At 43.2% G+C, this 17,500-nt stretch overlaps 2 protein-coding genes across 3 annotated transcripts in view; one reads left to right on the top strand and one right to left on the bottom strand.

Annotated features, from left to right (window-relative positions):
- LOC138970999 (protein FAM234A-like) overlaps positions 1–15,182 on the top strand; it is a 20,448-nt gene extending 5,266 nt beyond the window's left edge. The window contains exons 5-13 of the mRNA XM_070343595.1: positions 1,489–1,631; positions 2,445–2,619; positions 3,192–3,336; positions 5,538–5,702; positions 8,018–8,111; positions 9,870–10,064; positions 11,041–11,308; positions 12,175–12,342; positions 13,872–15,182. Of these exons, the coding sequence (XP_070199696.1) occupies positions 1,489–1,631; positions 2,445–2,619; positions 3,192–3,336; positions 5,538–5,702; positions 8,018–8,111; positions 9,870–10,064; positions 11,041–11,308; positions 12,175–12,342; positions 13,872–14,176 (1,658 nt within the window). The 3' untranslated portion in view covers positions 14,177–15,182. The remainder of the gene's footprint in view (positions 1–1,488; positions 1,632–2,444; positions 2,620–3,191; positions 3,337–5,537; positions 5,703–8,017; positions 8,112–9,869; positions 10,065–11,040; positions 11,309–12,174; positions 12,343–13,871) is intronic.
- Positions 1–17,500, bottom strand: part of LOC138971000 (myelin regulatory factor-like) — a 333,475-nt gene that overhangs the window by 122,188 nt on the left and 193,787 nt on the right. The gene's annotated exons all lie outside the window — the stretch shown is intronic.

Raw genomic sequence — 17,500 nt, 5'->3', positions numbered from 1 at the left:
ACTCGTAGCATCGTCAGTCCACCGCAGTGAAATTGACAAGAAGAGCGGGGTTCGGCGGAACAAAGCAAAAAAATCGGCGGAAATTTGCCTTTCGGCGGACAATTCCCATGCCTGGTTCAAATTAACATTACTATTTAACATGTGCTACCGTTTGCCTCTACTGTATTAACCTGTGTTCAAAACTGGTTACAGAAAGGGTGTTCAAATGTGGAACACTTCAGTTTAGAATACTACTACTACTAGCTCTTGGTGCGATTTGATACCGTTTGGTGACCAGGGCCCGTATTCTTGAAAAGTCTGCAAAGTAGTGTCCGTCAAAGTCTTTCTTTCTCTCTTTATTTGGTGTTTAACGTCGTTTTCTACCACGAAGGTTATATCGCGTCGGGGCCGTCAAAGTCAAACTGTCGTGTAACTACCGCCTGTATTTGTTTATATCGCCCGGTAATTATTTATTTTTCCCTGGTATTCATATGAGTCTGGGAGAAGGTCGGCAGTTGGTTATTTTTAGAATAGAAGATTTCCCCATGCTACTCTTATCTGCGCATGCGTTACCGGCGTTTCCGCCGGCGTGTCAGTTTCAAAGTCAATAACAACAACTAAATGAAATAAAAACAAGGGGGGATTTTTTTTAAATATTTTTTTTAACCTCAGTTGCATGGTTGCTGCTACCGTTATTTTTTTTGCCTTCTCTGTAATTTTGTTTATTTTTTTTTCAAGTCGGGAGCATCCTTCTTTATTGGTCTTTATTTTTTCTCAATCAAATGTTTACATTTTTAATTTAACAAACTTTATCAATGAACTAATATCATGTTAACCAAAGATTTAAAAAAAACTAATTCCTGCCTAAAATTAATGTTAAAAATCAACGTTGATATTTCTTACAACGTACTCTCTTGCACATGAAGAAAATAAACAAAAATAAACAAATGACTAAGAGTAAAAAAATAATGGCCAGATGGAGATTTGAACGCGACTCAATCGCGTATCAGGCAAACACGATAACCGTTCGGCCACGATATCAGTTAATAAATCCTCGACACTGTAATGCATTTAAGAAGACGCTTTCACGCTTTCGCCACAAAGCCGGAATGATCGAGCTTCGGTTGAAATCTTTCGCGAGCAATATCTGGTATTTGTCCGCAATGCATTGGTGCTTAAATGACACCATTGTGTGACCATGAGGGAAATAAACCTACTAACAATATTTGAACAAGATTCATTCAGAATTGACGGTTTGAATAACGTATGAAAAGAGTGACATGGACAGTTTTGGTGAAGTTACCTGACAGGTAGCGACTTTAGAGGAGGGGGAGGGGTCCTCTAACTTTACAGCTCGGTGACACCCCGGTAAGGCCTTATCGGAGTTTCATAAATAACACCTAGAGGACTTATCGAGCGGAAGTGGTTGTACAGGCCAGTATAAGAGTTGCAGCTTCTTCAAGAATACGGGCCCAGGTGTGTATCTTGAATGTACCTGTTCTCCTGCAGGTGAGGTGCTGTGGGAGGGAGACCCGAACGTAGTCAACCGTGGCTGGAACATCTACAGTTATACAGGCCTGCCCGACTTTGACTATGACGGTGTGCCCGAGATCGTCATCTCACACGGGGGAGACCCCACCGTACCGGCTGACGTGAGTTGGGCTGTGTGTGTGTGTGTGTGTGTGTGTGTGTGTGTGTGTGTGTATATGTGTGTGTGTGTGTGTGTGTGTGTGTGTGTGTGTGTGTGTGTGTGTGTGTATGTGTGTGTGTGTGTGTGTGTGTGTATGTGTGTGTGTGTATGTGTGTGTGTGTGTGTGTATGTGTGTGTGTGTGTGTGTATGTGTGTATGTGTGTATGTGTGTGTTTGTTTGTGTGTGTGAGTGTGTGTGTTGTTTGTATGTGTGTGTGTGTGTGTGTGTGTGTGTGTATGTGTGTGTGTGTGTGTGTGTGTGTATGTGTGTGTGTGTGTGTGTGTGTGTGTGTGTTGTTTGTATGTGTGTGTGTGTGTGTGTGTGTGTGTGTGTGTGTGTATGTGTGTGTGTGTGTGTGTGTGTGTGTGTATGTGTGTGTGCGTGTGTGTGTGTGTGTGTGTGTGTGTGTTTGTTTGTATGTATGTGTGTGTGTGTGTGTGTGTGTGTGTGTGTGTGTGTGTGCGTGTGTTTGTGTGTGTGTGTGCGTGTGTGTGTGTGTGTGTGTGTGTGTTGTTTGTATGTGTGTGTGTGTGTGTGTATGTGTGTGTGCGTGTGTGTGTGTGTGTGTGTGTGTGTGTTGTTTGTATGTGTGTGTGTGTGTGTGTGTGTGTGTGTGTGTATGTGTGTGTGTTTGTGTGTGTGTATGTGCGTGTGTGTGTCAATGTGTGTCAGTATGTGTGATACGGTATAGAATGATGTTCACTTGTGAAGGTTTGGCCGACACTGTGAAACATTCAACACAATCCTAGCTATGATCATTCACTCCTCGCGCAGGTAGTCGCACGTCGATCCGGGTGGCTGCTGATGCTGTCGGGTGCCACGGGGAAGCAGCTGGGTACCCACGTGGCCATGCCAGAAGACAGGGAGACGTACTGTGCCCCCACCATGCATACCCGCAAAGACGGTTCACAGTACATCCTCTACGGCTCCGGCGGCGAAACTGTGGGAGGTGGGTAAAAATAACTTTGGGAGATTGGTGAAGGGTTGGGGGTTGGGGATAGTGACATGACAGATTTTGCGAATATAGTGAATCCGAAACAAAGCACCTTTCAAATCGTAGCTGTAATCATAGACCATTTATCCTGGACCGCCAACTAGCTCTCTCTCCGCTCTTTCTCTCTATTACGAGGTAGCGGCCTCTCGCATTTAGGAACCTACGCTTACATGACCTTTCAGAAATCAGGGGGATTTCATATCCGGTGTCGATTGTAAACATGGACGAAGTTGCCGAGGTAAGTTCTGAAAATGCTAAAATAAACTCAGCTAAAGTGCATATGAAACATGTTTTTCGATGAGTTTTGTTAAGTTTAGTTTGGAGTTTTGGAAAATCCAGTTCATTGTCCGCCTCCCATTGTCACAAATAACTGGAGCGTGCTTTCTTTTCATTGTCTTCGAATCGCTGGCCTTTCAAACCGGACGCTAAGCGCCCCTAGTCGAGCGTCGTAACCTCGAAGGGTCACGTGACGAGTTGGCGGTCCAGGCTATTTGGTCTATGCTGTAATGCAGGTGTTTTCTTTGCAGGTCGTTTCCTTGCGATGTCCGTGCCGGACTTTTACCGCCGAGTGTTCCAGAACCCACGTGACTCAGTGGTGCCCAACGTCAAGGGAGATTATAAGCAGTGGGGCTTCAAGGCGCCCAACCAGAAAGGGGAGATTACTCTCTTCGTGTGAGAAGCGTTTGCTCCACTTTGTTTTACCTTTTAATTTGGAGGCGTCACTCTCTTCACACTTTTTTCTTATCGCTTGTAATGCTGCGTCGCTCAAAAGAAATAACGGTTTTAGGTGTGACGAAAAAAAGAACAGGGCCGGAGTACGATGATAACAAGAAATTCCTTCGAGGTAGGAAAAACACCCCCGTTGGTCAAAGGGAAATAACCATTCTCACTGCCACCAACTGAGAAGGTTATTTCCCTTTGACCATTAATATGTCACTCTATAAGTCCTTGTAGAATCTTAATCCACCAATAACTCCCTAACCGTGTGTTTGACTGGTCCCATTTTTTGTAAGGACCGTCTCAGGAATGTATAGAACCTGTTCACCAAGTTTGGTGACGATCGGTCCGTTCATTCTTGAGATCTATATGCGAACACAAACACACAAACACACAAACACATCGACCGAAACCTATACACACCCCTATACCGGGGGTGTAAATACAAGACATAAAATTACATCCCCCGTGGCTGCACGCATAACGAAATCGTATTTCTCGTGTTTTGAACTTGCCAGTGTTACAGCACAGAGCAGAGTCCGTCCCGCACTTCGCTTTGTGTACATCACGTGGCCACCCAAACATCCGCACAACGCAACATTTTCACGAGAAAAAAACGTTTATTTGTTTGCTTTGTCTTTATAACACATTTCTATCTACATTTACCACTACAACACCAAATTGTTTACTTTATTTTGCAAGTGAATCGTTATCATACAAAACAAGAAATTCCTCCGAGGTAGGAAAAACACCCCTGTCCTTAAAGAGAGACAGAGAGAAAGTCAGAAGTCAGAAGTCAGAAGTCAAAAGTCAAAAGTCAGAAGTCAAAAGTCAGAAGTCAAAAGTCAAAAGTCAGAAGTCAGAAGTCAAAAGTCAAAAGTCAGAAGTCAGAAGTCAAAAGTCAAAAGTCAAAAGTCAGAAGTCAAAAGTCAAAAGTCAAAAGTCAGAAGTCAGAAGTCAGAAGTCAGAAGTCAGAAGTCAAAAGTCAGAAGTCAGAAGTCAGAAGTCAGAATGTAAACACAGGGTCCATTGCGAAAGGGTACGTCGAGGTAGGAAAAACACCCCCGTTGGTCAAAGGGAAATAACCATTCTCACTGCCACCAACTGAGAAGGTTATTTCCCTTTGACCATTAATATGTCACTCTTAATCTTAATCCACCAATAACTCCCTAACCGTGTGTTTGACTGGTCCCAATTTTTGTAAGGACCGTCTCAGGAATGTATAGAACCTGTTCACCAAGTTTGGTGACGATCGGTCCGTTCATTCTTGAGATCTATATGCGAACACAAACACACAAACACACAAACACACAAACAAACACATCGAGTGAAACCTATACACACCCCTATACCGGGGGTGTAATAACGTTAGCACGGGACGAACAAAGGGAAGACACTCATGCACATTTTCTCAGAGCGCGTCTGCTTCTCCGACTGTTTTGATCGAATCGTGTAATATCTATTTTTGCGGAAACCTCCCGAAGCAATGCAGTCTCAGCGGCTTCCACCTGTAACATAATCGTTTTTATTTGGAATGTGACGTCCTGTACTTCGTCAGGTCACACCTATCTCGAAAACTAAGCGTCGCACAGAACCGGCGCCCTTCCATTATAGCTTGTTTTGTCTTCTGTCTCTTTAGCATTCAGTCTGCTTGTCTTTAGATTTTAAAGCTTCCAAAAGTTCCACACCAAAACGAAATACATTCTTTGAAAAAGTGTCGCTATTCTTCTCCAAGGAGAGCAGCGAGAATGTTAACCTCTTGCGGTAAGGGTTCAAACGAAAGGTTGTTTGTATTGTGTGTGAATTCTTGGGGGGTTCTGTGGTCTGAAATATATTTTATTATGGGAGCCGGATGGTGTCATTAATTTATGCTTTGTAAATAAAATGTGTAGTTTTTTCCCCGATGGTAAGGCCCAAAAAAGAAAGAATTTTTTATTTTATTTACACAGGCGCATGTGGCTTTGTACTGGGCGGAAATTGTGCGAGCTGTGCCATCTTAGTATCTGAGGAGAGAAACTATCTTTGCAAAGTCTGCAAAACCGAGTTGTGTCAATTTTGTTTGAAGGATCGACAAAAAGCTCTCGGGTCGGGGACTCGAAAACATCAACTTTGTTCTTGTCCTTATATTACACAATGTGTTTGCTGTCCTTGTGCAGGGCGGAAAAGAAGGGCGTGATGGTTCCCCCAGTAATGGTGGACATGACGGGTGACGGGGTCAAGGACATCTTGATGAACTCCTTTGACGGCAACGTGGTGCTTTTTGACGGCGAGACCCTGGAGATCTTGTGGAAGATTAAGCTGGAAGACAGAGAGTCATACAGGTACAGTGTGTACTTATACCGTACCTAGAATAAGTCACAGGTACATCGTGTACTTATTCAGAGAATAGGCCACGTCTATTATACTTGAACTATTTGAAATAATCCGCAAAGCTTCCTGTGGAATATATATATGACCTCATCAGATGTTCCCACATAGCCTACAAGGTCGACGAGACGTTAGAAACCATCAACCAGTCAACTCAACTTCCTCAGGTCTCTTGCGGTTTATTATCTGTGTAGCATGTGCAAACTTCTTAAGAGTTTGATGGGGAGATCCTTAAAAATGGCAAGAAAAGATGACGAGGATCGAGAGAGAGAGAGAGAGAGAGAGAGAGAGAGAGAGACAGAGACAGAGACAGAGACAGAGAAAGACAGAGAGATACAGAGAGACAGAGAGACAGAGAGAGATACATAAACAGAGATATACAGTGACAGACAGACAGACACAAAGACAGAAAGAGAAAGATTTCACCACTTCCTTTTTATATTTAGTCAAGTTTTGACTAAATATTTTAACATCGAGGGGGAATCGAAACGAGGGTCGTGGTGTATGTGTGTCTGTCTGTCTGTGCGTGTGTGTGTGTGTGTGTGTGTGTGTGTGTGTGTGTGTGTGTGTGTAGAGCGATTCAGACTAAACTACTGGACCGATCTTTATGAAATTTGACATGAGAGTTCCTGGGTATGAAATCCCCGAAGGTTTTTTTCATTTTTTTGATAAATGTCTTTGATGACGTCATATCCGGCTTTTCGTGAAAGTTGAGGCGGCACTGTCACGCCCTCATTTTTCAACCAAATTGGTTGAAATTTTGGTCAAGTAATCTTCGACGAAGCCCGGACTTCGGTATTGCATTTCAGCTTGGTGGCTTAAAAATTATTTAATGACTTTGGTCATTAAAAATCGGCAAATTGTAAAAAAAAATAAAAATTTATAAAACGATCCAAATTTACGTTTATCTTATTCTTCATCATTTGCTGATTCCAAAAACATATAAATATGTTATATTCGGATTAAAAACAAGCTCTGAAAATTAAATATATAAAAATTATTATCAAAATTAAATTGTCGAAATCAATTTAAAAACACTTTCATCTTATTCCTTGTCGGTTCTTGATTCCAAAAACATATGGATATGATATGTTTGGATTAAAAACACGCTCAGAAAGTTAAAACAAAGAGAGGTACAGAAAAGCGTGCTATCCTTCTTAGCGCAACTACTACCCCGCTCTTCTTGTCAATTTCACTGCCTTTGCCAGGAGCGGTAGACTGACGATGCTACGAGTATACGGTCTTGCTGAAAAATGGCATTGCGTTCAGTTTCATTCTGTGAGTTCGACAGCTACTTGACTAAATATTGTATTTTCGCCTTACGCGACTTGTTACATTTAGTCAAGTTTTGACTAAATGTTTTAACGTAGAGGGGGGAATCGAGACGAGGGTCGTGGTGTATGTGCGTGTGTGTGTCTGTGTGTGTGTGTGTGTGTGTGTGTGTGTGTGTAGAGCGATTCAGACTAAACTACTGGACCGATCTTTATGAAATTTGACATGAGAGTTCCTGGGTATGAAATCCCCGAAGGTTTTTTTCATTTTTTTGATAAATGTCTTTGATGACGTCATATCCGGCTTTTCGTGAAAGTTGAGGCGGCACTGTCACGCCTTCATTTTTCAACCAAATTGGTTGAAATTTTGGTCAAGTAATCTTCGACGAAGCCCGGACTTCGGTATTGCATTTCAGCTTGGTGGCTTAAAAATTATTTAATGACTTGGTCATTAAAAATCTGAAAATTGTAAAAAAAAATAAAAATTTATAAAACGATCCAAATTTACGTTCATCTTATTCTCCATCATTTTCTGATTCCAAAAATATATAAATATGTTATATTTGGATTAAAAACAAGCTCTGAAAATTAAATATATAAAAATTATTATCAAAATTAAATTGTCGAAATCAATTTAAAAACACTTTCATCTTATTCCTTGTCGGTTCCTGATTCCAAAAACATATAGATATTATATGTTTGGATTAAAAACACGCTCAGAAAGTTAAAACAAAGAGAGGTACAGAAAAGCGTGCTATCCTTCTTAGCGCAACTACTACCCCGCTCTTCTTGTCAATTTCACTGCCTATGCCGTGAGCGGTGGACTGACGATGCTACGAGTATACGGTCTTTCTGCGTTGCATTGCGTTCAGTTTCATTCTGTGAGTTCGACAGCTACTTGACTAAATGTTGTATTTTCGCCTTACGCGACTTGTTGATTCTGGACTCAAAATGACGTAAACATAATATAGTGTTGATTTTTACCCCTCGTGTTTCAGTACTCCAGCACCTGGTTATTTCAACGACGATGACGTCCTGGATTTCATGGTTCACTGGAGCTGGGGATCGTGGCCATACTACAAGAGCACTGACGTAATAGTCTCCTGTCCGCCCAGCGACCTTCCCCTTGACCCTGCATGTGACCTCGATGTTTTTTGCCCCCGCAAGGGGTACGGTACTCTCTAAGCACCCAAAACCTCAAAGAGAGATAACTGGCGGAAACCTTCCTATTGTAGTCTCCTGTATGACGGCTTACTAGTTTAGTAATTTTCCCTTGATAATTACCATTTTCACGTGTTAATTACTAATTTTCCCCGGAAAAGTACAAATTTTTCCGGAAAAATTACTAACTTTCACCTGTTAATTACTAATTTTTAGTTTTGGCTCACTTCCTGACGGATTGCTAGTGCCGAAACTAAAAATTAGTAACTAACAGATGAAAACAGTAACTGACAGCGTTAATTAGTAATTATCACGTGATAATGGGTAACACCAGGTTTTGGCACTAGTAAGCCGTCATACTCCTGTCCGCCCAGCCGACCTTCCCCTTGACCCTGCTTGTGACCTCGATGTTTTTTGCCCCCGCAAGGGGCACGCACCCAAAACCTCAGAGAGATAACTGGCGGAAACCTTCCAATTGATAGCTAGTCTTGTCAGACCTGGGAACCCATACGATTTCGTCGTATTTTGTACGCATGATTGTGTACAATACGATCAGAACGGTCAGTGGAAAAAAAATACGACGAGTAAAATCTCTAGACTACTTTTCTTCACAAGCGCATGCCAAAGTTGATACAGTATTTTGACACATGGGCACATTTTTTGTCAGTAGACATTGAAAGAAGCATTTGTTTTAAATGTATTGGTGAGGGGTGCAGTGGCGTGGTGGTAAGATATCGGCCTCCTAATCGGGAGGTCGTGAGTTCGAATCCCGGTCGCTGCCGCCTGGTGGGTTAAGAGTGGAGATTTTTCCGATCTCCCAGGTCAACTTATGTGCAGACCTGCTAGTGACTTAACCCCCTTGGTGTGTACACGCTAGCACAAGACCAAGTGCGCACTGAAAAGATCCTGTAATCCATGTCAGAGTTCGGTGGGTTATAGAAACACGAAAATACCCAGCATGCCTCCCCCGAAATCGGCGTATGCTGCCTGAATGGCGGGGTAAAAACGGTCATACACGTAAACATCCACTGGTGCTAAAAACATGAGTGAACGTGGGAGTCTAAGTCCATGAACAAAGAAGAAGAAGAAGAAAAAGAAAACGTATTGGTGAACCTAATTAACGGTGCGACGAAGCATGTTTGAATCATGGATGTTCAAATGCTGCATGGAAAACACTATTTTATTTTTGAAAATAAGGCATGTATGTTTGACAATACTCCAAGTGCAAAACAGGGGGTCCCGGCCAGGTCTGCCTTGTCTTTCTAGCTGGACACGGGTAACTGACCCTGTTCGAGGTTATGGAGCTAGGTGAAGGCAGCGAGGGAGAGGAGATTGACTCCGCCCTTATTAAGCTGGCCTTAGAGTAGCTGAGATGTCCAACATCTCGTGTGCCCACGACCACACATTGTTTTGGGGCAAGTTTGACTTCAGCTTCACCAGCATGATTCAGGCTCCGTCATTTTTCCTCGCACTCAGAAATATTGGCAGATCGTACATGTGGAATCGTGCGTGCGCGTGGGTGCGTGTGTGTGTGTGTGTGTGTGTGTGTGTGTGTGTGTGTGTGTGTGTCCGTGTGTGATTGTTTGTCTATAGATATGTGTTTGAGGGGATTCGCAATTAGCTGATATTCGTGTCAGTATTTTAGACAGCCTGAAGCAACACAATGCAGATGCATCGTTTTTCCCGCAGACGATAATTCTGGACGGAAGGGACGGCACTGTTCTATGGAACATGACGACAGCCAAGTATGACGTCACATCCGATCTTGTGGCGCGCACCCACTCCAAGCATCGAGACGTCTTTCTCTTCCGGGTTCAAGGTCGGAGAGGTCGTGACCCAAAAGAAAGGGGCGCAATTCACGGTGCTACTGGCATTCAGCGCGAGGTGAGTTCAATTCTGATCTTTATTTTTAAGAGTTTGATCTCTCACTTGGATGCATAACACGTTTAATTTTTAAGCTGAGTTTTCTTGTCCTTCTAACTTTTGGGTTTCAAGGATTAGTTTAACAGTTTTTCTTCAAGAGACTACAGGTAGAAATAAACGCTATTGGTATTAGTGTGTACATTAACAAGCGCGGTCAGCGCGGTCTTAAACGTTATGAAGCCCTGCTTATATCCCTTTTCTTTATATAAGGGTAAACTGGTCTTTATAACGTAGATAACCAATTGCTAAATCTTAGTCCAGACTAATCGCAAAGAAAAGCACCGAAGCCGCCAGTCACACATCCAGATCTCGTGATCGAAGCGTGATAATGATGGAGACAATTAATTCACTGTTAATTTACGATGTCAAAACCAAGTCGTGACCTTTATTTACAAATAATGATCCATTTTGATATGAATCTGACGCAGCGGTTATATTTTGAGCATTGGGATGTTGTTGTATATGTCAGTACCGCTAAAGGCGCAGTTTTTCCCGTAAAAACATGTTGGCTCAGAATTTAGGACCTGGCCGGCCCGGGTTTTTTTTTTATTGAATAAGAACATCCCCACATGTGAACACCTAACAAAATCAACACCCTCACTGCTGCCTGTGCAGAGGGCGAGTGCGAATTCAATAAAAGCCAGGAGTGTTCATTGAGACATTATTTAACAACAACACAATTCCATTCTGCACAAACAGCACCAAAGCTGTTTTTGTGTATTAATACATATTCAAGTGGAAAGATGGCCTTGTTCCATGTAAAATCCTGCCAGCACTGGGAAGGTGAGTGGAAATTAATTGCGCGAGAAAGATTGTGCTTTTAAAGAGGCCAGTGGTTTTTTTGTGTGTGTTTATTTTGTGTGTGTTTAGTGTTTATTTTGTGTGTGTTTATTTTGTGTGTGTTTATTTTGTGTGTGTTTATTTTGTGTGTGCGCAGGTGCGAAGGCGTGAAGTAGGCGACCAGATGTACGAACTTCATGAAACGCAACTCACCAAGAGAGACGACAACAACAAGAACTTTACCAGTCTGCAAGACCTCACCTTTGAGGAAGCGGCCTTCGGGAGCAAGCAAACGTTCGCCAAGGACTTCGTGGAGTGCGAGTCAGACCAGACGGTGTTCGTCACTGAGCTGTTTGCCTTGGACAGAACGACGATGACACAGCCCATCAAGCTGTGGGAACGAGGATCCGAGAAGCATTATTACCGTATGTTGTCATTACATTAATAGAGGCCAGTTTCATAAGCCAGAAACACAGTCGGTCAACTGCAGTTGAACGAGTGAAATGCATTTACCCGACAAAATCGGGATTCACGAAAAAAGCCTTGTTAAAGTCGGCCGAATGTGCCAGTTCGCACAGAGAGTTGCCCGATTACGGTGATGCGCTGCATTCGGACAACTGCGTTTGGACAACCGCAGTCGCGTGACCAAACGATGGTCCATCTGTCAGTGTGACCACCCCGAGTCCATGAAACCGGCTCCAGGGCTCCGGTCTACTTCCGTTTGGGAAACTTTGGGGAAAGTCAGAGGAAAACTGATAAAAATTGAGGCAGGTTTGGACATATTTCGATAGTTACACGCACACATGTTAAATTGGGAAACTTATAGACATTTTAGTACGATCTGTGAAAGTTGGTTAATTTGAACTGAAACATGCCAAAGACGTTGAATTAGAATACGCAGAAATTCCGATGTGAGTCACGGAGGTGAAGTGCTTGATGAATCATCAATATTCCTATCATGTCCAACAACAACAGCAACAACAAGCAACAGCAACAACAACAGCAACAACTAAATTACCACTACTATTACTACTACTACTACTACTACTACTACTCAGTACTACTACAACTACTCAGTACTACTACTACTACTTCTACTACTACTACCACCACTACTACTACTTCTGCTACTGCTACTACTACTACTACTACTACTACTACCACCACTACCACTACTACTGCAGAAACAAAAACAAGAAGGTGGTTCTTTAGAAACAGAGTTGTTCTTGTTACTTTTCAGTCCTTTGGGTCTTATTGTTGACTTTATTCTTCTTCCATACACTTACATCAGAACTGACGCAGCGTGACCGCCAGCGGGCGCAAGAAGTGACGGGTGAGTCCGGTGCCACTAACACTTCAGGCGATGACGACGTTCCCTGGGCACGTGGAAAACGTGCAGACAATCCCACACCGGACAAACCTTTCTGCATCATTATGCAGCCTGACGAGCGCACCACAGGTAACCAAGAGTGACCCCCCCCCCCCCCTTTCTAAGACCCCCCGATTTACGACTGACCTCCCTTTTATGACTGCCCCCCCCCCCCCCCCCCCAGATATTCTGTTCATGAGCCGTGTAAACTGTTCCTCCGTTTTAAGGCTCACTGCTTCTAAAATTCTGATTGGATTTTCTCAGAGTTTTGGAGGTTTCAAAAAGAGGCATCCACTGTATAGCCATGTATGTGTGAAGGATATAATTAACTACATCATTATACAACCCTTCTTCTCCTTCTTCTGCAGTCGTGAGCACAAGTGATTGGCACTAGGGGGGGGGGGGGGGGGGGCGAAATTCTCCTTTTGCCTTACTACATGTAGAATAACATAGGCAAGACATGAGTAGAGCTGTCACATTCTCTTCCCCCACTTCAAGTTTATAGGAAATTGCCGAATCCCAAAATGTTTAACTCGCCAGCCGGGCAAGTAACTGCAAGCGAGTCACTAGCCCGCCAGAAATGTCGCTGGCCCGGTGCATACGAAAGTTGCTGCATCTGATTTAAAACTCGATATAGCCTAACAGCCAAAAATGTTGCATTTGACCAGAATTTTTTCTGGCCAGCCGGGCGAGTTGCCAGGCGGTTTCTACTAGTCCGGTGGATTTCTTTACTCCCCCCTGGCGACCGGGCGGACGATTTGGCCATCCCTGAGTTTATATCGATGTGCTAAAGACATAGTGCGTTGTTGTTTCGCCGTGCGCACACCATGGACAAATACTGCTCCGATCAGCCAATGTCTTCAGCATAACGTCTGCTTTACTGAGACGATGTTAGAAATCAATGATGTCGGGTTTGTGTGGGTTGTGAAAGAGTGAAACGTTCCTACGTGACAAGTTAGGCTCAACACAAGCAAAGAGGCCTCTCTCCCCACGTGACCCTTTGTCCACGTGTATTATCAATCAATCAATCAATATGAGGCTTATATCGCGCGTATTCCGTGGGTACAGTTCTAAGCGCAGGGATTTATTTACTTTCTTTATTTTTTATTTTTATGCAATTTATATCGCGCACATATTCAAGGCGCAGGGATTTATTTATGCCGTGTGACATCGGCCAGCAGATCGCAGCCATTTCGGCGCATATCCTACTTTTCACGGCCTATTATTCCAAGTCACACGGGTATTTTGGTGGACATTTTTATCTATGCCTATACAATTTTGCCAGGAAAGACCCTTTTGTCAATCGTGGGATCTTTAACGTGCACACCCCAATGTAGTGTACACGAATGGACCTCGGTTTTTCGTCTCATCCGAAAGACTAGCACTTGAACCCACCACCTAGGTTAGGAAAGGGGGAAGAAAATTGCTAACGCCCTGACCCAGGATCGAACTCGCAACCTCTCGCTTCCGAGCGCAAGTGCGTTACCACTCGGCCACCCAGTCCACGTGGGAAAGATTGCCTCAATAAAAGCAAGATTATTCAGAATCACTCGTTCACAACCCAGACAGAGTTACGTCCGTACTTCGTCTATTCGTCTGTTTTTCTCTCTCTCTCCCAGGCGCCCTTGGTGATGTAGACGGAGACGGGAAGCTCGACCTAATCATCAACGTGGTGTCTGTTGGGCTTCTTCGCGACGAGCACGCTCAGTTTATGAAGATGCAGTTTGACACCGATATTTACAAGGAGACCTTGGAGGATTATCTGGGTCAGAAATTGCACGTGCCAGCTAACGTGACAGTGCACGAGCGTATGAAGTTTTCAGCCAATGAGAACGACATGACGTCACTCAAGTTTCTGCCCAAGGAGGAACAAGTGTGGGGAGGGTATATGGGGACTCTTGGTGACGGTATCTACGATGTTTAGCAACTGACACAAGTGTGGGGAGGGTATATGGACACTCTTGGTGACAGTATCTACGATGTATAGCAACTGACAACAAGTATGGGGAAGGTATATGGGGATTATTCGGGTGACAGTATCTACGATGTTTAGCAACTGACACAAGTGTGGGGAGGGTATATGGACACTCTTGGTGACAGTATCTACGATGTTTAGCAACTGACACAAGTGTGGGGAGGGTATATGGACACTGTTGGTGACAGTATCTACGATGTTTAGCAACTGACACAAGTGTGGGGAGGGTATATGGACACTCTTGGTGACAGTATCTACGATGTTTAGCAACTGACACAAGTGTGGGGAGGGTATATGGACACTGTTGGTGACAGTATCTACGATGTTTAGCAACTGACACAAGTGTGGGGAGGGTATATGGACACTCTTGGTGACAGTATCTACGATGTTTAGCAACTGACACAAGTGTGGGGAGGGTATATGGACACTCTTGGTGACAGTATCTACGATGTTTAGCAACTGACAGAAGTGAATCTGTCCACTCGGGTGTGTGGTCATTTTCTTTCATTGTTCGTCTGTTTGTTTGTTTATTTGGGGGATACATTGGCACTGTCGGTGACATTAGCATACTTACGGTGTTAAAGGGCAGAAATGAAACAGTGAATTATGAATATTTATAACGACAGGTGTTCCTTTTGTTTTTGTTTATTTGAATGGTTGTTTTCTGAGACTGCACACGCTTTCTGTTGCTGGTAGTATACAGGTACATTGTTTAGCGACACAACAGAACAAGATAAACTCGTTACCTAATCCTTTCAGTTATTTTTTGAAGGGAAGGTATACAGGCACTGTTGCTGCTAGTATTTGTGTACAATGTTTAGCGAAATAACGGAAACATTTGACTCGTCATTTAGTACTTTTGGTTTTGTTTGTTTATTTGTTATTGGGGAAGGTTCACTCGCATTGATCATTATTACACTATTTACGATGTCTGTCATTAAAAAGGAAAACGTAACATGCATATGGTTGTTCAGCGTTTTCGTTGGAATGTTTGCATGTTCATGGGCGAAGGTGTTGGCTGTTACAGTATTGTACTATACTTGCCGTGTTCAGCATTATCAGAAACAATGAGCTGAATGTGTGGTGTTCAGGTTGCTTGTTAGTTGTTTTTAATTTGTGTTGTTGTTGTTGTTGTTGTTGTTGTTGTTGCTGTTGCTGTTGTTGTTGCTGTCGTTTTGTTCGTGTGTTTTTTCGTTGTTGTTGATGTCTTCGCTGTTGTTGATGTCTTCGTTGTTGTTGTTGTTGTTGTTGTTGTTGTTGTTGTTGTTGTTGATGATGGTGTTGTTGTTTTAAGCAATGTAGTTGTTGTTGGTGTTGTTGTTGTCGTCAATGTTGCTGTCACTGTTGTTTTTCTTTAGAATAAGTACGATCTATTCATTCTAAATAAACTTTTTGCCGGAAAAATTTGCACGTTTCCAGTTTAAGCCAAAAATGAAATAGAGTAGGTGGAACTACTTTTTATCAGTCTTCTCCTCCCTTTTGCAAATGTAGCTGTTAAAATAATGTCTCAGAATTTATGCTTTGAACGCAAAATAAACATCTGTATGATTGTATTTTATTTTTCTCTAAATGGTTAAAGACAGATAGACTGACACACAGGCAGCTAGACATGTAGGCACAACATTGTTTTCCATGTCGAAACCATTACCACTGAGAAGCGGATATGGGTTAATTTTTTGTCTTCTAATTATTATACCGCACTTACTAGCAGTGCAAAATATGAATCACGCGTCCTTTTGCTCGCCACTGGCGCTGTCCTTCCCACGAGAAATCAAACACTGACGAACGAAGAAACATTTGAATTGCAAAGCGCAGGATAATTTCCATATCTGGCCTCTGCCCCGAGTGCGATGGATTTTGTGTTTTGGCCGATGCAGCAAATAATTCGTCATGGAAATGTTGGCTGTTCTGCTATATATTTTGTCGTGTACTTACTGTATTTGTCATGTCAGTCTTTATGTGCACTACTGCTCTTCTTTTTGTTTTGTTTTGTGTTTTGTGTTTTGTTTTGACGTAGTAAAGACTGACGTGAACTTGTGTAAGCCCTAGGCCCTATTATCGTCGTTGATTCGGACTTTTGTTGGTCTGTATGCTATGTTGAATCCTATTGTTGTTGTTGTGTGTGTGTGTGTGTGTGTGTGTGTGTCTGTGTGCGTGTGTGTGTATGTGTGTGTCTGTGTGTGTGTGTGTGTGTGTCTGTGTATGAGAGAGAGAGGAGAGAGAGAGAGAGAGAGAGAGAGAGAGAGAGAGAGAGAGAGAGAGAGAGAGAGAGAGAGAGATCAAATCCGATCAAATCAAATCAAATTTTATTTTACGAGGGTTGTGGCATAAGCAATACAAATTAGCTTCTTTTCAACCAGCCCTCGCCCAGAGAGAGAGAGAGAGAGATAGTCAGGCAGACACTGGTACAAAAAGAGAGAGAGACATACAGACAGACACACAGAAAGACAGAGACAGACAGCGAGTGAGGGCAAAAGACACAGACATAACGAGACAGAGAGTAGACTAACGAAATGTCCACTCAGTCATGCACCCCCCGGCGAACGGATCGATCAATACATGGACCACTTACAGCGGACAGCACTGCAGAGGGTATCACGCCGTGAGTCATAGTCAGACAAGGGGTGTCTAATACCGCCATAGGCTGCAAAGCCCCGCTGCATGGTGGTCCTGCGAAGTTGACATTTTGACCCCACTCAGAATTCGACCTTATTTCTCCCCCCCCCCCCCCCCCCCACCCCCCCCCCCCCCCCAGCCCCCCCCCCCCACCTACCTCACCCTAACTCTCCCCTTTACCAGACACTGTAGTGTCAGGTTATGCATTGTTAAATACAGAATTAGTCTGGCAACATGAAAACAAGAGGATGTTACACGGATTTATATTAAAATACTCTTTTTACATTTAGTCAAGTTTTGACTAAATGTTTTAACATAGAGGGGGAATCGAGACGAGGGTCATGGTGTATGTGTGTCAGTGGGTGTGTGTGTGTGTGTGTGTGTGTGTGTGTCTGTCTGTGCGTGTGTGTGTGTAGAGCGATTCAGACCAAACTACTGGACCGATCTTTATGAAATTTTACATGAGAGTTCCTGGGAATGATATCCCCGGATGTTTTTTTCTTGTTTTCGATAAATACTTTTGATTACGTCATATCCGGCTTTTTGTAAAAGTTGAGGCGGCACTGTCACACCCTCATTTTTCAATCAAATTGATTGACATTTTTGTAAAGCAATCTTCGACGAAGGCCGGACTTCGGTATTGCATTTGCAAGGGAC

Source organism: Littorina saxatilis, linkage group LG7 (genome assembly GCF_037325665.1).
Source record: "Littorina saxatilis isolate snail1 linkage group LG7, US_GU_Lsax_2.0, whole genome shotgun sequence".
Taxonomy (NCBI): domain Eukaryota; kingdom Metazoa; phylum Mollusca; class Gastropoda; order Littorinimorpha; family Littorinidae; genus Littorina; species Littorina saxatilis.
The sequence above is the reverse complement of the archived record's forward strand: the minus strand, read 5'-3'. Positions and strand labels throughout refer to the sequence as shown.